This window comes from Buteo buteo, chromosome 4 (assembly GCF_964188355.1).
Source record: "Buteo buteo chromosome 4, bButBut1.hap1.1, whole genome shotgun sequence".
In the NCBI taxonomy this organism is placed as follows: domain Eukaryota; kingdom Metazoa; phylum Chordata; class Aves; order Accipitriformes; family Accipitridae; genus Buteo; species Buteo buteo.
In genome coordinates, this window is record NC_134174.1 from 10554968 (window position 1) to 10577485 (window position 22518).

A 22518-nucleotide genomic window follows, 5' to 3' on the forward strand; every position below is an offset into this window, starting at 1 on the left:
TGGGCTTTTTATTATTTTCTTTAAAATTTGTTGTATACATTCAAGACAATATTTATTATCATCTGTAAAAAATAATCAAATTAGATCAATCTGGTTCATTACTTTTAGAGAAAATAATTATTAGTTTTGGTGAAGATAAAGAAATGCCTTTGAAATGATGATGAGTTCACAGGCAATTTAGTAATTCCTTGGATACTTTCTACCCAAGGAGAATTGCTCAAACTCTTTCATCTCAAAAGCATACAATATCATTTGTGCTTTACTCTTTTATTGTATTCTGTACATTTGTGGGATTCATAGCTTCAGCTGGCATTTTTTGCTGCTTGCGTATATTTTTACCTTATTTATACCTATTGTTACATAACTGATTCACAATATTTCACAGATGTAATTGCTCAGTATTGAGGGGAGGGTGCATTTGCTTAAATTTTCTCTAGAAGAAAGAAAAATGTAATTTTTATTCAGTTAAATACAACACCTATTTTTCCTCCTTTTGCCTGGGAAAGAATATTTAGTGGTTTGATGTAAAGCAGAGGTGATTGTTTTACTCTCTTACATTGTTTGACGCTAGTAATGTTAATATATCAGTCCTGGGGAAAAGATTTTGACCTGTTCAATAGCTTTAGTGAAATGAAAGCAGTCTTAAAAGATTAAATAGTGAAATGATCAAACTCCTTTGTCCTTGTTGACCCATAATACACATTTGAGCTTGAGTCTACAGAGTTGAAATGTCAGTTTAACACTTACATTTGGCAGTTTAAAAATAGTGCTCGATATCTCACTTGGGGGATGTTTTCGAAGGAGAATAGGCCATTGCAATATCCAGTGAAGCTGAAATGAGGATGCAGTGCTGAGAATTTAGTAATGGTTCAATGTTTAAGTGTGGTTTTGATGCGTAATTAAGACACATGAGTTTTAAGAAATAGAGGTTGTTGTAGGGCTAGCGTGCTGTTGCTAAGTTGAGACTAGGAGAGCATCAAAATAGACAGGCTTATTGCTGTTGTTGCTACAGGGCAAGAGGTTGTCTGTATAGGCAGCGACTGTTGATTGCTGCACAGCAGCAGAAACAGCAGGACAGGTGCTTACACCACACCACTGACATGCAGCACTCCAGCTGAGGATGCGTCCTTCTTTCCAGCACCTTCCCTGCCCCTACCTAGCCACAGCTTCATCAAGCCCAACCCCTCATCCTTTGACCCAAGAGGTCTTAAACCAGGTCTCGCAGGCTGTATTATTCCCTGTGAGTTTGGATGTACTCCATGACTTCAGCAGAAAATCTCCGAAGTGCCCTCAGGAGACTTGAAAATGAGCCCTGAAACTACCAGCCCTGTCCTCCTTTTACTCGTCATCAGCTGCAAGCAGGGCCTTCTTGTGGCTGTTGTCATCCGTGGGGTGACAGCGGCTTCTCCCCTGGGGAAACTGCTTTCCCTGGAGGGGCATGAATAATATTTCTAGAGCTGTAGTTGCCAGTAAGGGAATGAGGTATCATACACTTGTTTTGTTTGTCTTCCTGATGTTTACATACTGAATTCAGTATGTTAATGGCACTCATAAGAAACACACAAGTATACAGCTACTGGCTGATAAGAAATCATTTGTTTTAGTGTAGATAATGAGAAGAAATAGAAGCTGCTGCTAATCAGTACGCATGGCAAAGCTAGCTTGAATTTGCCTTTATCTTCAAGGATTTAAAATACATACATTGGCTTACTAAAGCCAGCAGGCAATGAATGTAACATGATCAGTTGTTCTGACGGTTTATCCTTAGTTGCTCTCTACTTGTTACATGCAAGACCACAAACGCCTGTCCACAGGGGACCTGGATATGGACTTTTGTTTGATACCAAAGGAGAGCAGAGTCCTTGCCCTGCCCTGTTCTCACGCTCGCTCGCTCCTGGTCCAGTGCCATCTTCAGGAGGTCCCACCTTCCCTTCCAGTCCCTGCTGCCTGGACCAGTCACGCAGGACGTCGCGTTGGCTCCTGCCGTGCCACAGCTCACAGGGGCCCATCTCAGGCATCCCCTGCTGTGGTCCCTGGGTGGCCCCTGGCACTCATCTCCATCCACCGCCTGGATCTCCAAGGTCTTCCCCACTTCCCACATCTCTCCACCAGCCAGGATCTTCACCTTCTTCTTTCCAGACCCCTTTCCAAGGCCACTTCTTTTTGGGATCCATCCTTTGAAGCACCTCCTCTTCTTTCTGGACCCACTAGCCCCCCAGGTTCCTCAATCAAAACTGTCTGTGCAGAAGCACATCTCATGATCACTCTACTAACTGGTGGTTCTGTCTCATTTCTCATTATTAACTGGAGGACTCAAGAAGGGTCACTCTCCTTTAGGCCGGTTATTACCAATATTTCAAACTAGATCATACGGGTTGCAGTTAGAGAGTAGCCACTTCTGTCTGAGGTGTTCAAAAGGTCAATTTCAAACATTCATGCACGCACACACACATCCAATTATCTGCCTCCTGCTAGCATTCACAATTTATGTTATTTTTGCCTATGATAATACTAAATAGTTTTTCTAGTTCTATTAAAACCAATAAAAAAGAACTACACATTTATCATACAAGTTCCCTCCAAGAACCTGCAGCTATAAAAGATTTGCTATTGAAATTGTTATTGCAACTCTGCCATGAAGAAGGAACTCATGCACATGTCAAAAAAATGTTCCTTATGTCTCTTGCGGATAATGTAAATCCAGCTTTTGAATCAGAATTTTACATCAATAGAAAGTAGGGAACAGTCAAGCAGGAACATACTTGTGTTACTATTTTATTACTTTGCTCCTTTCCTGTAGCTTCTCTCTTACCCTATCTGGTATAGAGCTGATTAGTTCTTGGTCTTCACAGATTGTTTCTTCTGTTTTTGCCTGGATGGTCTTTCTCATATCAAGTCCTTAAGCAATGACTTGAGTTCCAAAAGCTTGTTAATAATATAGTAAAAAAGCTTATTATAATATGAATAACAGTTACAGTAAAAGCAATAGGGCCTGGTTGTAACATCTAATGTGAGTATTTTTGTAAGCTGATTGGGCATGTAGCTGCCAGATAATCACCATCACATCCTGAATGTACAGTATAGCTTCAATAATTGTTCATTCAAATTTCTTTTAGACAGCCTTACAGAGAATGACATAACCATGGGCCTAATCCTGCATTATTTATTTATAAGGCTATTTCTTTCTTCATGCACGAATTCTACATTTATTACAATAGACCTATTTGTAAGAATAATGCTACTTTCTTGATCAAGTACTGCAGACCAAATTTGTATACTTTGTGTGACAGTTACAAGTATGTTGGAGATGTGTAAGCATCAGCAGAATTACATTCTAAGGTACTGAGAAGAGTATTAATGATTAAAAAATATTTAATTTAAATTATTTAATTTAAAATTACTTTTTTTTTTTTAAAAAAAAGGCAGTTTTAGTTGCATATCATGGACTGTTCTCATTGAGATGTATGGTAATTGTTACTGTGGCTCACTTCCCTTTCTCTGATTCATGTTGCAGATTTGCAAGTCTTGTTTAACCCTAGTAGGCAGCTAAGCCCCACACAGCCCCTCACTCATTCCCCTGCAATGAGACGGGGGAGACATGGCTCTATCTCAGCCAAAACCAGTACAGCAAGTTGAACTGTACTCTTAAATATGACCATGCACAAGTTTCCATCCCTATTTGATTAGATCTCTCTGACCCTACTCATAAATCACATTTAAACCTGCTAGATATTTCTGATGGGTAGTTCCTAGCTCAGGTTGTGCCAAGACATGAATAGTGCTCGAGCTTCCAGGGAGGGCTACTTTGGGAACTGGAAACACTGCTCCGGGCAGCCTTAGCATCCCAGGAGGGAGCCTGGTTGCTCTGAACCCAGCAGTGAAACTGGACTACCATTAATGTCAATCAGCAGACGTTCCTAAAAATGGGGTTTGTGCCTAATTTTATCACTGAACTTGGAAGAAGAAATATTTATTGAAAACAGAAATCCTGAAGTTTTTCAACTTTACTATTAAAATGCCAGTCATTTCTAACAGTTAACTTTTAGTATCTCTCGTTTGTCTAGCAGATAGGTAACCTGTACTTCTTAAAGTTGAATAATCCTAACATTTTTCACAAAAATCCTTTACGAAAGAGGTAGAGGGATATGAAAGTTTAAGAGTTAACACCCAGCCCTTGATACTTCACAGGTACTATCTCCTGCAAATCTATTAGTGTTAGCAAGTTTTCTGATGCACAAACACACTTAGCTTTACTAACTGCACTTATTGCTTACAAATCTCAAAGTTAATGTACAATACCATTATCTTTCCACCATGCCTTTTTAACATAAAGAAACTGAGGTTCAAATGGGCTAATTGGCTTGCCTGTGGTGGTCACCTGGCTGGCTGTAGCAGACGCAGAACTACAACTCAGTTTCTGATGATGCCCAAATAATCCCCTTCACTTGAAGTACACTATCTTTCAGTTCATTCTTCTCATTGTTGATAAGGTACAGCTGCCAGTTTGCTAAGTTCAGAGAAAGAAAGTCCATTTCTGTTTCTAGGACAGATTTATAATTGTAGATGACAAATGAGGGGATGAATGCACATCTTTTTAGGTGTCTGAAAAGTAAATATCTTACCTAAGCTTGTATTATGGGCTCCTTTTCTAACGACAAGTGAAAGAAGGGTACCCCAAGGGACATGATTCATCTCATTCCAAATAGGTGTCAGCTGAGATGAACCATCCTAAGAAAAGCCTGCCTCTCTTCATTCATTAACTACTCAAAATTCCTAGGCAGCTTCCGAGGCAAGCATGACAGTTCTTCCCTGCAGACATGCTTACTGCTATCCATGCTCTTTTCTGTATTGTTCTAAATATGTTCAAAATTTGATGAAAAAAATGATGGTTTTATGCATTTTCATCTGTGGTTCAGATTATTGACCATTGAAACCAGCTGATAATCAAACAAATCTGCTCCACATACTTTTTACTGTGGTCCTGCAGCTATGGACATGCTATATGTCAGGAATTTGTGCAAACATCAAGTTAACCTCCACAAAAGAAGCATAGCAAATGTTGGTTGAAATAAAATCATTCCAATAGTCAGAATTCTATAGTTCTGACAACTCTATGAAGGGAAAATATTTTGATGTCTAATAAGAAATCAAGAGTTTCTTGATCTCTCTGAATAGGTTACTATCCCTGTAGAAAAACCAATACCTCTTGCTTAGAAGTTGTAATATAAAATATTTTTTTAGTAAATCAGGTAACTGGCACACCTAGTCAAATTTCTCCAGTGGTATTTATTTATTTGATTAAATAGTAGAGCATCTATTTCCATCTCAGAAGACACCATTAAGAATTTGCAAACAAATCTATTTATACTGAAATTTAAAAACTGTGTTCTAACCTAATCCTTCCTAGTGATACCAAATTACTGTTGTTGGTGATAAAAATGTCCATGAAACAATGGAAAATGTGAGAAACAAGCAAAAAACCCAAAACAAAACAAAACAGCCTCCTTTTTTTTTGGGGAGGGGGGGGAGAGGTAGCAAGATCTACATCACTACCATACTTTGGCATGGCTATGCCCTTTCACTTGTGCCTACATCTATGTTAACATAAAGACAGTTTTAGGATTTCTTATGAAATAAACTTTTCTTCCTGAAAAAATGAACAAAAATTTCTTCAGTTTCAAATTAAATATTACATCAAATTAAAAATTTAGGATTGAAAAATTATTTTGAAATTAGAAAGCTATTTATTTTGAAAAAAAGATGGAGAATTACTTCATTTTTTCCAGGTAAAACAATGCCAAAAAAATTAAATTAGTTTCTAAATAACTTCAATGATAATGAATCTGCCTATCTGAAAACTCAATATATGACTGAAAAATTTAGCTCAGCTTGAATTAGAACATGAACACATTGGTTCCAAGATAATATCATGGATTTACTTTACCTACTTATATTACGAAGAGCATAATTTCCAAAAACTTTTCTTAGAAGGAGAATTATACATATATAGTTGAAAAATAAGTACGTACAGGAGATCAGAACTGCATAGCACTGACCAGCATTTTGTATTCAGTTTCCTTAGCATCCAGGTTACATGACTTTCACAAATGAGATAATAGTAAGTAAATTCTTTATATTTGAATAATCACATAGTGTCAGAACTGTAAAATTACCCCAGCATACAGAGGCTGGTTATTTGACAAACTGACTCCTAGTAGAACACATCAAGTAAAGATCTCACTCTATCCTATATGACAGAGTAGTGTTTTAAGGTCTTCAGTCATTCTCATTAAGAAGGCTTGACTTTTTACTGAAACAGTGCTGTTTGCTTACTGTGAGTCACAAAAACTTTCTGTTCCTGTTTTTGTATCACCTTAAGTAGCATTGCTATCCAATGCATAACCATGGCCTTTGTTCATTCCTAGCATTCTTTCAGTGTTTAAATTATCCCAATAATTCCATTATTTTCTGAACTGGACTATAGTCCCTTAGTGGTGACATTGCTGGAGATCAGCCAGGGCTCCCTGAAGCGAGCGTAGACCCCCAGGGCAGGGCAGATCTATATCAGAAGAGCCTCTTCAGGGAGCCCCAACAGAGGCAGCAGGTTGGGGGTCCTCAGTTAAGAGTAACTTTTCTTTTGGGTTAGTGTTCTTTCTTTGTTGTGCTTTATAAATAAACCCATTCTCTCAAACCCACATTCTCCTAAGCACCAGGATGTGTATACGCAGGTGATATGTCCAGAGAGCAAGCGATGCCAGTTATTGAGTTTTTTTCTTCTTATCCTCTGGTTTCTTAAGTTGGCAACCACGTGGTGGTCTTAGAGGTGCCTTTTGCACACTTTTAGAAGCTGATAGTGAGTGTGATCTTTTATTTCTCCACCCCATACCTCTGTGAGTCACTGGAAAACGTTGCTGGGTTACTTTCTGACCTTTTTTTCCTTATCTCAGGGTCTTATGGCCTCAGTCCTGGTCTTTATCTTCCTGCCATTGTGTCTTTACGGTTTCAGGCTGCGGTTTGGTTTAGTCAGTCCTTTGCTAAAGTGTGGCTCTGCCCTGTCTTTTTTCTACTGCTTTCTCTTTCCTGAACTGTGTTCTGAGAAGCCACATGTAAAATGTCTTGGGATCTTGATAACCTGCTAACCTATGTGCCATGAATCTCCTTTTCCTTCCTCCACTATTCCTTCCGGGAGTCCTACATACATAAATTCCCACTCATATTTCATTCATACAAGTATTAAGATTTCTATTATGTAGCTCCACTTGACAGAGCCAAGAACCTAATCTTGATGAGCTTCTCTCCCTTAACTCAGTTTTTCTTGCCACTTGAGTGGCAGCTAGGATACCAGAGTGCTATGTAATTACTCTTTCTTTGATGTAGCAATGATGACTGGCCTTAAAAGGGGATATTTTAATTGAAGAAAGAGAAGTGATGGAGAAGAGATAGGAGGCAGAACAGATTGTCATATATCAATCCTCCATTGATGTATAGACGCCAGCACTCCTGGGGCTGGACAGTCTGGGTCTTTCTTGGATCCACACTGTTGAGCTTGATCTTGCCAGCAATTCACTTTGTTACAAGGAAGATCAGGCCATGGGTATCTTAGCAGCAGCCAGTGGGCCTCCTCCTGCATGGCGTATGGGTAATTTCACTCCTCTGTAGAAGACAGAGCATTAAAACTCAAGGCCAAGTGCAAGGTCCTGCACTTGGGTCGGGGCAATCCCATGCACACATACAGGCTGGGTCATGAGTGGATTGAGAGCAGCCCTGCGGAGAAGGACTTTGGAGTATTAGTGGATGAAAAACTGAACATGAGGCAACAACGTGCACTCACAGCCCAGAAAGCCATCCGTATCCTGGGCTGCATCAAAAGAACTGTGGCCAGCAGGTTGAGGGACGTGATTTTCCCCCTCTACTCCACCCTCATGAGACCCCACCTGCAGTACTGCGTCCAGCTCTGGGGTCCCCAACATACGAAGGACATGAACCTGTTGGAGCGAGTCCAGAGGAGGGCCACAAAAAGGATCGGAGGGATGGAGAAGCTCCCCTATGAGGAAAGGCTAAGAGACTTGTGGTTGTTTTTGAGGTTGTGAGAGAGTTGGAGAAGAGAAAGCTCTGAGACCTTATTGTGGCCTTCCAGCACCTAAAGGGGGCCTACAAGAAAGCTGGAGAGGGACTTTTTACAAGGGCATGTAGTGATAGGACAAGGGGTAATGACTTTAAACTGAAAGAAAGGAGATTTAGATTAGATGTAAGGAAGAAGTTCTTCACTGTGAAGGTGGTGAGGCACTGGCACAGGTTGCCCAGAGAAGCTGTGGCTGCCCCATCCCTGGCAGTGTTCAAGGCCAGGTTGGATGGGGCTTTGAGCAACCTGGTCCAGTGGAAGGTGTCCCTGCCCATGGCAGGGGGGGACGGACTAAGTGATCTTTAAATGGCCCTTCCAACCCAAACCATTCTACAGTTCTATGATTCTGTGATTTTTTTTTATTTGGAAGTACAAAAGAAATTTTAACACTAACAAGTTATGTCAGTTTTCTTTTAATCTAAATTAAGAGTTGTGCTTAGAGTCTAATTGTTTTGACAATAGAACAGTATTTTATACAGACTTTGTTTGACATGTTTGTTGTAGTAATTTATACTCTTAAGGAGACTAGAAACTAAGTAATACAGAGAGAGTGATTCTTCAGACACACACTGTAACTTCCACAGAAACTGTATGCTTGCATCTCATGACATGTCCCTCTTGCCCCTCCAAAAGAAAATTTCAAAGGCAAATATCACTCCGTTCTCAGTTGTAACTAATAGAAGCTGGACTAACTGTATTTGTGTAAATAAGAATAACTTTTTCCTCAAAAATGGAAATTGAAAAAAACCCCACTGAATTCTGAATACACCAATATTAATAAATATAGAATGCAGACAGGGATATACTAGTCTAAATTCATACCTGACATTAAACCCCTATGAAAATAATGTTTTTACCATTCACGAAGGAGAGAGCAAAGACAAATTCCTGCAGCCTCATTGTTTAGTGATCTTTAGGTGAATCTTTAGGTGACTTTGACTTAAATAGACTTTTTCATTCTACCATGTATATATTATTACAAGTTTTTTTAAAAAATCTGAATTTTTAATAAAGTGCTTTTAGAAGTGGATTTTTTGTGAACACAACCTGATTATGAAATGTTTAAGACTTTCAGTTAAATTAGAGCTCTCTACAGGAAGCTTATCTCTCTGGCAAAATCAGTCTAATCTTTCATATAACATTACTGAAAGCAAAGTAAGTACACTATGCTCTATAGCTTTAGAGAACAGTATGTTTTGGAAAACATTTATTTTTCTGAAACGCTGAATAATTACAATGAACCACAGCATTTTGTTCAGCATGGTATAACTGATCATCTGTCTGTAACTCTAATGTAATATAATGTTTGAGGATGTAGTAGTGGTGAAAGCACTATAAATTTATTATTTCTATCACAGTTATTTTCATAAACAGTAACTCTAATCTTCATTTAACTTGCCAAGAGCTTCAATTCAGGTCGTACAAATACATCCAGGTCATCACTTGTTGCCCTAGCATAGTTCAAACTGAAGGGTGATCTACAGAATACTGTGCCAATGTATATATAAAACTGAAAGCAGATTAAATTAGAGAGGTGTTTAGTATTGGGTTGATAACTGCAGCTGTGCCAATCAGCGTATAGCTGCCTGTAAATGCCAAGTACACTCCAAATACAAAGTTGATTTGCTCTGGCTGTACTTTTATAAATGCCATTCCATAGTAGTAGCGTAGCAGCCATGAGGCATAGGCAGGTCCATTATAACATTTCTATTTGATGAACAGCATATCCATTTTTAAGAATTGTGAGTGTTGTCTATATCATAATTATTGTAATAATGGAAAATATTCAGCCTGGCTGTGAATGACGAATGGGAGAGGAAGTTAGGGTGTCTACAAAAAATAATGAGTTTTGGTGTGATTCATGCCCAGCAGTACAGGGAAATACATTAACACATTGACTTTCATCAACCTATTTTTAACTATCAGAAAGGTTTAGAAATAAAAGAAAAATAACTGGAGAACACAGACCATAAAGTAATTTAGTGTTGAATGTCAGACTGCAAGATGATACTGTTTCTCATTGTTCTGAGTGCACATTTAACTTTTATAGCACTTTCTGGGATTTCAAAGTAACGTTTCTGAATTTTAATTCTTCTGTGAACTAGAAAGATACTAACATTCACATTCTACTGATTGAAGCTGCTAGCCCAGAGAGTCCAATTTTCTATTCCTCTGTGAGCATTGGACCGGTGAAAAATGCAACTCAAACTGACATGTTTATTTTGCATAAGAGTAAACAATACAAACTATGAAGAGTAGAGAATAAACCCCAGCAATCTGTCTGTATAACTGTGGTGTAACCAAAACCAGAGGCTCTAATCTAATATTGTAATCTCTAAGTCTTTTTAAATTCTAGTAGGAAAGCATCTCTGAGACTCTAAAAAAATGGAAAAATAATAGTTTTCATACATGTGTAGTCTGATTTTTTAGAATTAATTACAAACTCTTAGTGACACAGCAAACAACAGATTTACCACTTCTCAGGCACCTTGGGTATACTGAATAGAAGACTCTGCAGTGTCACAGTGTATGCAAAGTCACTAAGATTAACTTTATAATAGTGTACATTTTGTTACAGGTGGGAATAAAATTCAAGAGATCTTCAGTGGCTCAGTTTAGTATTTCTGTATTTGAAGCAACTACATTGGGACTCATATTCAGAGAAATAAAATCCTTTGATGATTTTCAGATTCCTTTCAATTTCAACTTTAATCATGCAGCCAGTTCATGTCTTAAAGATGAATCTGAAGAGGACAGAAAATGTGGAAAGTAATGGAAGATGGGTGGAAACTGAGATATATATTGTGTCTTCCAGTTGACAGTCAGAAACTCTAATACCAAGACCTATTCTGTCTTCATATTTTACAATTCATTTTGTGCTTTTTTATCAATAGGAATGTTATATATACAACCACATTTGATTAAACAGTACAGCTTTATCACCCAGGTGGTGGACTGAAGGATGTATTTATTGAAAGCAGCCACCGAAGCAGAGTAGGAGCTCTTCAAATGTATTTTTTATATATATATATATCCTTGCAATATCCTCATGAAGCAAAGAAATATTTCTGCCCTTGATCACTATTAAGGAAGCAGACATGAAAAAAAAATTACACAAGAATGTCTGGGATAGATGTGGGAACAGATGCTATAGCCTTTCCAAGTCCAGTCCATGCCCAACCCCCATAGACGTCATTGACACTTTGGTTATTTTGCTGTGTTTCCCCTTCTTTCAGATGCTTTTTCAGACCATATAGTCAGCTTCTCTCTCAAGGCTGCAGGGTAAAGGAACAAACCACTCTCCAAACAGCTCTGTATGAAGTCACGGTATCTAAATAACCGATAAGTGCATGGTTCCATGGAGTAAATGAAAATAACAATGTTCAAGATCTTAATGCAAATCCAAGGACTCAGCAGTTACAGAGAAGGAACCTAGAAGTAGCTCTTCTGGGTCTAAGATGAGATAGTCTGAAGCACCAGCATAGGGTATTTGCAATTTTGCTATATTGTTTCTGTGGATGAATAAATCATTTAAGTTTTCAAGTCTAACAGCATCCCTAGTATAAAATTGACTTCAGAGAAAAAGTAGTCATTTATCTGGTATTCTCCCGCAGCATGTGTTTCTCCCAAAAACTCTTCTGAATATGAAAACACAATGTTATAAATGGTCCAAGGTTGTGGCTCTGAATCACTCTTATTAATGACATTTGAGGGAAGCTGTCATTTCTATAAAATTTCTAAACTCCATGTCACTCCTGGTGTACAAAAACACAGAGCAAAGTTTGGTCCAAAGCTATTGTACAGCCACTATCTAATAATTTGATTTTTTAAAAGAGCATTTGCATCAGTGTTTTGCATTAGTGCAAGTCAGGAGTAAAGCTAATGGAATTCCTAAAACTAGCGTAAGCAGAAGAAGAACCAGTATCTGGGTTCATGGCAGGGAGCGTTCACAGCCACAGTCCTTGAACAGCATCTCCAGAGAAAGAGTCCTCAAACCATTGGCCACGAATATGGATTGTATATGCACTAAAGAGCTCCACTCCTGAGTTAATACGTTTGACATAACCATGATATCGTCTAATCTTCACTGTTAACCATTAAAAGCAACAATTTTAGTGTCAAGGATTCTGTATCACCATAGTGTAGCAAATTCAGTGGTAGGAAATACTTTGAAAATTAAGGCTATTTTGTTATTTGTTGGATCAAGACCATAGTTGGTAGTATTTTTTGATCACTCTCTGTAAGTCTGTCTTAGATATCTTTTCTTTATCGTAACTCCTGCAAGAGGCAATAACACAATGATTCACTTTATCAGCTCTCAGATCTTTCTTACAGTTTAGTTTTAAATAGGATGACAGTTGATTAGCTTAATTAATCATTACTTAATGAGGGCACAGTCTACCCAAAGGAAATACATCAAAGTACCTGTGCCAAAAAGTAGGAGAACAAAGAACAATTGTTTTTGTTTAAGTTACTCCTAAATACTGTGATCTATGATACAGGATGCAATTATATCTAACTTTTAAAGGTAAATGTAAACCAAGATTTTAAAAGAAGCTATGAGTTTTAGACACATGCAGGTTTCAACAATATCCATGGAACTAATTTCTGATCATTTGATATTGCAGACTTTTTCACTGTTGCTAAATATTTCTCCTCTTCCTGAAAAAACAGATAAATAGTTTGATTACATACCCACACAAATACAGATGTTCAAAGAGATAAGGAACAATTATTCATTATTCCTCAGTTAGACCAAATCAGTTAATTCATAGAATGCACTCTGAACTATTTATGGACATAGAGACAGAGAAGATTTAATACCCTTAGAATCGGCTATTTCTGCTTTCTTTGATACATAGAGATACAGCATATATAGATAAAATATTAGCATAGTCTATAAAGCAAAATTTAACTTCTTTTCCACAGAATCACAAAATAGTTGAGGTTGTAAAGCACCTCTGGAGGTTTTGAACACCTCCAAGGACAGAGACACCACAACCTCTCTGGACAATCTGCAATTTTGCAATACTTGTAAACATGGAAACATTTAAGATTAAAAAGTGCCTTATTTTATAGAGGCAGTTGAACATTAGTAGTGAGCTACATTTTGCACTTCTTGATTGAGCAACTATAAAACATTTCACAAGACTGAACAGGGACCAATACCGACATAGTCCTTGTTATTATGTAAGCTTTTTTTTCCTAACAGCTGATCCACATATGATGTTTATAAATCTAAATAGTCAGCAATTAGAGGGCTCAGTTGTTTAGCATGAGCAGTAAAAATTATCAGCAGAAGATTACCAGTTCAAACCATGTGGTCAGTCCAAGCAAGTTTCCAGCAAGTAGACCAGCTCCTCATATTTGGACACAGGTTTACTCAGGCTCCTGAGAAATTATATATGGTGTTGTAAGCTCAAGTCTGGCCCTAGGTTTGAATCTGAACTCATCTTTTCCCACGTTATTAAAACTTTATACCCCAAAATTCTCTTCCCCCAAATTTCACAGATCTTCCAGGATCAACAAAACACGCTGAATGCTCCCCAGGGAGCCCAGGTAATTATTTCAAGTACTTTCATCCCTGGACTGATAGAAGCTACTTCTTAATAGTCCCTGACTCCCCACTGTTAAAAGCAGATTTCAAGTTTCACCAGTATTTAGCTTCCATTTCACAAGCTGTCAAATGACTAGTCAAAATGTCAGAAAAAGGAAATCAGTTCTGCGGAGTTTTCTGGCTTTATTTTTATCAGTTAACAGATAATTGGCCTACTTGTGCCTAAAGAAAAATAATAAACGTTAACACTTTACTAGTTGCTAAAAAGAGCCTGGCAATTTTGAACAGTGTTAAGCTGCATGTGTTAAGTATGGCAATATGATGCAATACAGCAAAATTCCACCCTCTGCTTCCCGTGAGGGTTTTGGTGAAACATGGGTGTCGTGGTTTAACCCCAGCCAGCAACTAAGCACCACGCAGCCGCTCACTCACTCCCCCCCACCCAGTGGGATGGGGGAGAAAATCAGGAAAAGAAGTAAAACTCCTGGGTTGAGATAAGAACGGTTTAATAGAACAGAAAAGAAGAAACTAATAATGATAATGATAACACTAACAAAATGACAGCAGTAGTAATAAAAGGATTGAAATGTACAAATGATGCGCAGGGCAATTGCTCACCACCCGCTGACCGACACCCTGCCAGTCCCCGAGCGGCGAATCTCTGCCCCCCCCTTCCCCGTTCCTAAACTAGATGGGACGTCACATGGTATGGAATACACTGTTGGCCAGTTTGGGTCAGGTGCCCTGGCTGGGCATGAGAAGCTGAAAAATCCTTGACTATAGTCTAAACACTACTGAGCAACAACTGAAAACATCAGTGTTATCAGCATTCTTCACATACTGAACTCAAAACATAGCACTGCACCAGCTACTAGGAAGACAGTTAATTCTATCCCAGCTGAAACCAGGACAATGGGCCCTTCCTCACTTCTGCAGCATAAGTACTGACCCTCCCTCCAGGAGCAAGCTCTTCGTTTAAGCACTGAGAGCAGCAACTATAACAAATACAGGAGACTTTGAGATATTTATTTGGTACTTATAAAGAAGAACACAATGGCCATACTGTGTCAGAGGAAAGGTATGCTTAGATTTTGATAACATCTCCAACTGTGGTCAATAACAGAGGCATATGGAAGAATATATGAACACAATAGGATTCCTTCTCTCTTTCAATACAGTAGGACTGTAGCATGGGTTTTTTTAAGGGAAAATATGGTATTAATCTAGCTAAACATGGATATCTCCATAGCATTTACAAATGTACGAGGTTCCTTCTCTGGATTAATCATTTTGTAATCAGTGGAAAATTATAAACTACTTCTGATTCCAGGTTCTAAATGTCACCATAACGTAGATACCAAAAAGACTGAGCAAATCATATGTGTCAGCACACTAGTGGAGCAGGGAGGAGGTCTTGATGTATAAAGCTGATCTGCTGACTGTGGGAGCTGATGTTGCTAAAAATAAGTCATTGCTCACCATCAATGCAGGATGTAGCCGTCCCAATAAAATAAAAGAAAAAAAATGCTAGAAGAAATTATGGATTCGATTATCAGGGCAATTACTAGTTCTTCTTCAGTCAGCAAAGCTGTCATGGAGCAATGTAAATTTTCCTGTTTCCCTGTTTGTTTTTTGTCTACTAAACTGGCGATTTGAAGCATACAAAGTTTTGGAAATGTGAATAACATGTCCTGACTACCAAAGATCAGTTACAGAATGTGATTGGGTTTTGGGCAAAAAACTTTTTTATCACCAGTCTCCTGTGACTTCTTGGTACTTTGTTTTCTCTTTTTGTTGATTAGAGTCACATTCCTCCTAAATGTTTTCTTTGGAACATTATTTTTTACCAGAAAAAGGTATTTAGCAGTTGCTACTTAAGAAAAGAGAAATCAGCTTCTTGCCTAAAAACTCTTTCCTTGGACCCCAGGGCTATCAGTCAGATCAATTAAGTCATGTTTAAATTGCTTTGATTTTAAACATTCATGAATCCACAAGGCAGCCAATAAAAAGAAAATACCCCTATACTGACAGCTTAAATGGATCTCAGTGTGAGCCAAGGCTGTTGAGATTCAATTTCCTTTCAGTCTGCTGCTTTGTTCACGCGTGCTTGGCCTTACTGACCGAGTGAGTGACTGCAGTGCCATTGCACTCAGTAGTGAAACTCTCACCAGTGGAAATTAGACTTGATTTCCAAATTGCAGCACTGCAGTGGTACTCAGCTAGGCTCTTCCTGCTGGTCTTTTAAATCAAAGCAAGTTGTTGATGATAGCCTTACTGCTCCCCTGGTAAATTTTCTTCTGAAGCCATGCAAGCAGGATGTGATAGACCTTGGAAGGTAGCTGGGTGCATTTTGTCAACAAAACTCTTTTTCTTCTTTTTTCTTTACAAAAGAATGTTAACCACTTTCTCAAATATCTAAAACTTTCTAGTTTTATTCTTGTTCATTGCCAGTACATAGAAGTGGTGGCTTGGCTCGTCTTACTCAAGAGGTTCGTACCGTCTTACTCAACATGCTATGCCACTATAGCATTATGAAGGCACACATTGATAGGAAAACAAAAATAACTTCAGTTCCTTCCTTTATAGAAGCATTCTAAAGACAGAGTGCATGCTATTATATTTGTATGGCAGAAAATCAGGGGGAGCTGCATTTATTCATAATTGCTGCTGCTTTATTCCAGAGGAACTGAGCTTAAAACCAGATCTGCTCTAACAAGCAAAAGCAGCATCATACTTTTGAATGATGGCTGGTAAATGAAAGGGGCTAAATTTTAGGAAAAGAGAAATCTATTTTGGCAGTAAGCAGCTGGCTTTACTGCCTTCTGAGCATCACTTTTTAGTCATTCTGCACAGTCTGTATTTCTGTAAATTGCTGCAAACAAATGATAAATTCTTACTGAGAAGAGTTATGAGCAAATCTGATATTTCAAATCCTAATTCATGGAATCCTGTGGAAATTTTTGTAATATAAACTTATAGTATTTATTTCTCGTATTCTTTCATTGTCAAATAATTTCATCTGCTTTATTCCATGAACAATTCTCATTATATTTTATTTAACAGCTTGTTTTCCTATAAGTTTATCTCCACATTTCACTTCATTATTTTTCCCATTTGTTATATGCAACAGCACAGGATTTTGAAATAAAAATATGACCCAGTTGAAGACTTGGTTGTATCTGTGTAAGTGGTAGCAAGCTAAGTGTTTGTGGTTTTCCTTGCTGTGTGGGTGATGTGGTTTTCAGATGTTTTGTAATACATTGCTTTTAGAGGACTATTAAGAATTCAGTATCTTGTCCCATTAAGCAATTTTTTCCTCTAGAGCCTGAGGCTTGGATTTTGACATTTGTACATTAGTGAGAATCATAGACTCAGAGAAGTTAATCTCTTTGGAGTCGTCCTTATGACTAACTACTTCAAAATATGAATGCAGCTCTCAAAACTTGAGTTGTGACTCCCAGATATGAATCTACAGTTTGCTTTTTGTAAGCATTTTACTGTAACCAAAAGATTTCTCATCTTATCAGAATACACCTCACATGATTTATAGAGACTCTGCAAATACTGAGCATAAAACTTCCTTATAGTGATACCTTCCTCCATATCAAGTCTCCTGGCTCAGTCCTGGGATACCTGGAAGACACAACAGATGAGATCAGTAAACAGTATTTTTCAGCCTGTTTATCATAGCTCTGTTCCTATCTTCCACAATGAATTATGTTTAGCTGTTTTGTCACTTTTTCATAAGAGAAGATATGGAAGAAGAATTTAAACCTGAGTATTTCCAGGCTGATGTTTGAAATGTGGAAGTACATTTTTCATTTAAAATCAATTTGCCCAAGTGCCTTCATCTTGTTGTGTTTTCTTAAGTGACAGAGTAAAGAAAATGTATTTTAATTACCAAATTACATTCACAAATTTAGTCCCATTTTGAGGCTCAGCTTCTTAACAGCAAAGTGCCACTGTAGGGAACAGTTATCTTCCAAGACCATGGCTGGCCAGGAAATGTATGATATATAAAATGTTTGGTTCCTTGCCATGTTGGTAAGTGTGCATGTTTTTGATATTGCAAAAGTTTTTCAGTATCATGCAACCCAGACTGTGGAGAGTGCATGTATAGTTTGAATCAGAAAGGAATTAATCTCCTGACTTGTTTCAACAGGTAAGTTATAGCTGATGGGACAATAACATTCAACAGTCTAATCTGTGTGAAGTGAAAGGTCTTTGCTAATGTGTTGTGCAATTTAAACAACATTCATTGAATGTCACATCAAATCTTCTTGTCAAAGCAGTCTATCTGATGCCTTTGTCAAAATCTGAGCACTTGACCTCATGCTGCTTTTGCCTTCTTAGGAATGCAGGTGCTGGAATGGAATGGCATCCCCTTGACTGGGAAAACTTATGAAGAAGTCCAGAGCATTATTATTCAACAGAGTGGGGAAGCAGAAATATGTGTAAGACTGTGAGTTTTTCCCCATCTTTCTGTTTCCATTTTTTTTGGCTTTTCATGGCTTTCTTTTTTTTTTTTTTAAATTTACAGTTGTTAAGGTGGAACCTTTGTTAGCACAAAGCATCAATGTAATAATTAGCAAGAGTTCACTGTGAGTGTGGGAGGTCTGTTTGTTCTTTTTTCTTTCTAAAGTCATAAGAAAAGATAATCTGAGGCAGATGTTAGTAATTATGCTTTTATAAACAGTGATATCTCCATTGTCAGGCCACAATCTCCTTGCATTGGTACACATACAATTCACTGAATTTACTGGGGTTAAAGAAAGATTATAATTTAGCACTAACTTGACTTTTACTGAAATCTGTATCCTTTAGATAAAAGTCATTTAAGCATCACAAGAAATGTATAAACTTACATTCAATCCATTAAAGATTTCACCTTAAAAGAACCTTTTCTTCTCAGCTCTTTGACAGCATTGCAAATACAAACAGCTAAGAAGGGGCCATGCTTGGGAGCTGCTTTCTGTCATGAACCACTATTCATTTATCTACTTAATATAATAATGAGGGTATGAGGAAAGAGTTTCTTTTGTCTCAGGCTTCTCATCACTTTCTTTAGGGACCTGAACATGCTCTCGGACTCTGAGAATCCCCAGCACCTGGAGTTGCATGAGCCAGTGAAGGCAGGTAAGCGACAAGCTGTTGCTTTGGTACTGTAGGACCGGATAGCAGCTGAAAATTGGATGTGATATAAGCTAGGATATTACCATTGCAGGCTCAGGTGTTACATCCCAAATCTTGCTGTGGGCAGAAAGGGGACCACACCTTATATACAAAGCCGAGCATTTATTGTTGGTTATTACTATTAGCCCAGTTCAATCCATACTGACACAGTCTACACTATCTAATTAATACAAAGGAAATCTCAGTAACAATACGGCAGCTAACATTTGTTATCCAGGGAAAACCTCCTGCTAGCTACCCCTTCGTCTATACATGCCACAGAAAACTGTGTGTAATGGTCCCCCTTCAGCAGCCGCGGGCAGAGCTTTCACTCCAGGGACATTGCAGCAAGTCGACAATGTCCTGAGGAATTTGCTGGGAGAGTGTGATGTTTGTGGAGAGAGTTTTTGACTCCTCCTTGCTGGGAGGTGGATGATGTTGATGATTCCTTCCTCTTCGCTTCAGGATCTGCTTGGGGCCTTTTTTAGCTTTTCTAGCATGCCTTGCTCTTTCCTCACTGGTCAGCAGCTCTGCGTTGCATAAGACTTGATATTGTACACTTCACATGTGATATATTCTTGTTCTTTGTTCCTTCTGTTGCCCCTAAAATTTATTTTGCCCAGGTCCTGAGTTTGCATCAGTGCCAGTAACCGACCAGCAAGTTGCTGGTATCCCTGGGGCCTCAGCTATCGTTGTGTGCCCAAACCTTGCTGTCATCCCAGGCCCATGCTCCTATAAGCTGCATTATTAATCTGGAGTCAGAAATATTTCAGTCTACACAGTGCGATTAGTGTTGTGCCTTTATATATCAAAATTATGAAGAATGGGCATTATACCATACAACTATACAAGGTGAAACGTAATTCAGACAAATTAAGGTCATAGCCATCTTGTCATTAGACAGTTGTTGTTGCAGCCAGACCAGCTGAAATAAAGCTCCTAGCAAACTGGAGCAAGTCCGAATAACACACAACAAGCCCTAAGGCCTATGTTAGCATGATACAAGGCTTGTGGCCTCTCATAGTAATGAAAATATAGTATTTACTAGGATACAGGGATGCAATAGGAAGTAGTTTGTGTGACGTTTTGTTATGTGACTCCTAAGATAGCAGTGCTTTTGCGGGGGGATTCCCTTCTGTTCAATCAATGCCATGACTGCAAACTCCAGTCATGGTATTAGTCTTATCTAATCTAACTTTAAACCAATATCCACAACCCTGCTTGTAATGTAGCCCTTCAGCAAGCTCAGTGCAGACTAAAAGTGTTTCACTCAGCATCTCATGGGTCCATTCTGAATTCTGTGGTTTTGTGGCTAGTCTTTTATCAATCACTACACAAGTTACCTGGATTAAATCCTCTGTTTTCTGACCATGTAACTCTTCCCATCTGTTAATATACTTACCATCAAGCTACCTTTTGTTGAAAATGGATGTTATTGATATTAATTGAAAGCAAACACTGAGTCTGACAGAGCTTTGAGGCAGAGCTACCCACAATTGTTTTTGTAGTGAGCAGATCAAAAACACCGAAGGCATTCAGAGCCACTGAAATTGGGTTTTGAAAGGATTAAAGCTAGAATGAAAACTATTCTTTATTAATGGAGAAAACTCAAAATGAGAAAGAACAGAAATAAAACTAAATTATCCCATTCTTGCGGGCATGCTTCCTCCTAGTCTAGCAATCTTCTAGTAGTTTCTTAGTTGGAACAACTCTGTAGAGTCCCTTCTGGCTGCCAAGCCAAGTCCTTCTTGCCATCACCTCTGAGATTTTGCAGACTGCTTTGGAAAGGATAAGGCTAACATATTGCCTTAAACCTCTCATACTTCTGAGAACCTGGGAAGCAAGCTGAGCCTAGTATCCTGTGAACTCTATGCACTTTAAGGCACATATGAAACTTACTTGATCTCATTTCTCTAATAAAAGGAGATTGCCATCTACAAAAGGTAAATTCTCCCCACTCCTTCCTGGGCAGCAGGGAGGGCAAGCAGACTCCTACCACAGATGCCTCACATAGGTGTGTGTAATAAGGAAAGATGAATCAGGGCTTTTACTCTTCATTTGATTTCATTTTATTCTGCTTTGATTAATTTGCAGTGCTAAAGTTCTGAGCTCCTTTTCTCTTTATTTTTGTAAAAATTATCTCAGGAGCAGAATTCAGTTTTATTGAATGTCCAGTTGATGAAAAAAAAAAGTTGAGATTAAAGCTCATTACAACAAAGTTCAGATACTTGGTGAAACTGGACCAGTTCCAAGCAGTGCAAGTTAGCACAGGCCAGTCTTTAAAACTGTAATTTGCTCCAGGATGATTCAGCGTGATCAGCAAGGCCTGTTTTTCTTCAGCTAGAGAATAACCTTCTCAGAAAACTTGTGAGATGAGTAACAGTGGTTGACAGCATGTTGAGTAGAGAGATTGGAATTGGGATGTTGATGTTGTGGGGGAGATGTCTATTTTTTATAGGTTGCCTTTTGCATCTTCAAAGTATACCAGCAGATGATATGAAAATTTGTAAAGATCATTATCTTGTCCCTGTACCATGGCAACATGGATCTGAATGTGGTAGCAATTACCAATATAAAGCTGTCTTACTTTAATCCAGTAGATAAAGCCAAGTCCCCAGGGGTTGATCCCAAGCAGCTTGCTGCAGAGCTCCAAAAGGTTTCTCTACAGCAGTCGCCTCTAGTTGCTTCCTCGGGAGTGGAAAAGGGATCTCATGTTCACTCTGGAACCACTTCTGCCACCTCCAGCGCTGTTCCCAGCCCTGGTCAGCCTGGTTCTCCCTCTGTGAGTAAAAAGCGGCACAGCAGCAAGGTAAGAAACTTCTTAGCTATGCAGCAAAAACATTTTGATGACAAGAAGAAACTGACTATTCATCTTCTTTAATGTAGCAAGAAATCACGGCACATATTGATGAATTCATTTCCACACAAGTGTTGAGTATTACTGTTCAGCTGTAGAATTTGGAAACAAGGAAAGGAAATTATGTGATTTATCCAAGGTTATAAAAGATTGGGCCCTCTCTGAAAATAGATTTCATGAACTTAATATTATTGTTTTTAAACAAAATAATTGCTCTTTTCAGTCTGTGTTGCTGTTGCTTTTAAAGTGCATCCTACATGATGTTGAGATACTAGTTCCACAGAGGAAGCTGATATTACTAAGACCATAATGTCCCTCTCTGTACTAAGCTACTGTTTGAAGTGTTACAAGCTGTGAATAATCATAGCAATACTAAGCATTTCTCTGAAAGCCAGGGAAAGAATGAAAAATAAATTTACCATCAAAATGTGTTTTGTCACTAGCTAATTCCTGTGAACTTGTTAAGCACAGTTTCTCATTTTCTTTGCCACATCCTGTCCATTTCTCAGCTGAACTTTTTTCTCCTTGTGCACCCACCTGCACACCTGGAAAGGGCAGAGTGGGAATTTGGTAGCATTTTTTCACAGCTGAAGCTGGAAACTAGATCATAAAGTCATCTGTCACATTTTTGCATTTTGTGTCAAAAAAGTTAACACCTGAAGTGAAAATCAATCCCGTGAAGACTGCATTTGCTTAAGCAATTTGCAAGACAGCTAAAGCTGATTGCTATCCTGAATACTCAGTTTCTCACTGTCTTACTATTGGAAGCAAAGCGTCACATTGCAAACAAGGTGCTTTCTATGTGTTTAT

General features: G+C 38.4%; 1 protein-coding gene across 1 annotated transcript in view; it reads left to right on the forward strand.

Moving 5' to 3' along the window:
- PCLO (piccolo presynaptic cytomatrix protein) overlaps positions 1 to 22518 on the forward strand; it is a 364101-nt gene that overhangs the window by 259139 nt on the left and 82444 nt on the right. Inside the window, exons 11-13 of the mRNA XM_075026698.1 lie at positions 18033 to 18141; positions 18748 to 18815; positions 21449 to 21660. Coding sequence (XP_074882799.1) covers positions 18033 to 18141; positions 18748 to 18815; positions 21449 to 21660 — 389 coding nt within the window. The remainder of the gene's footprint in view (positions 1 to 18032; positions 18142 to 18747; positions 18816 to 21448; positions 21661 to 22518) is intronic.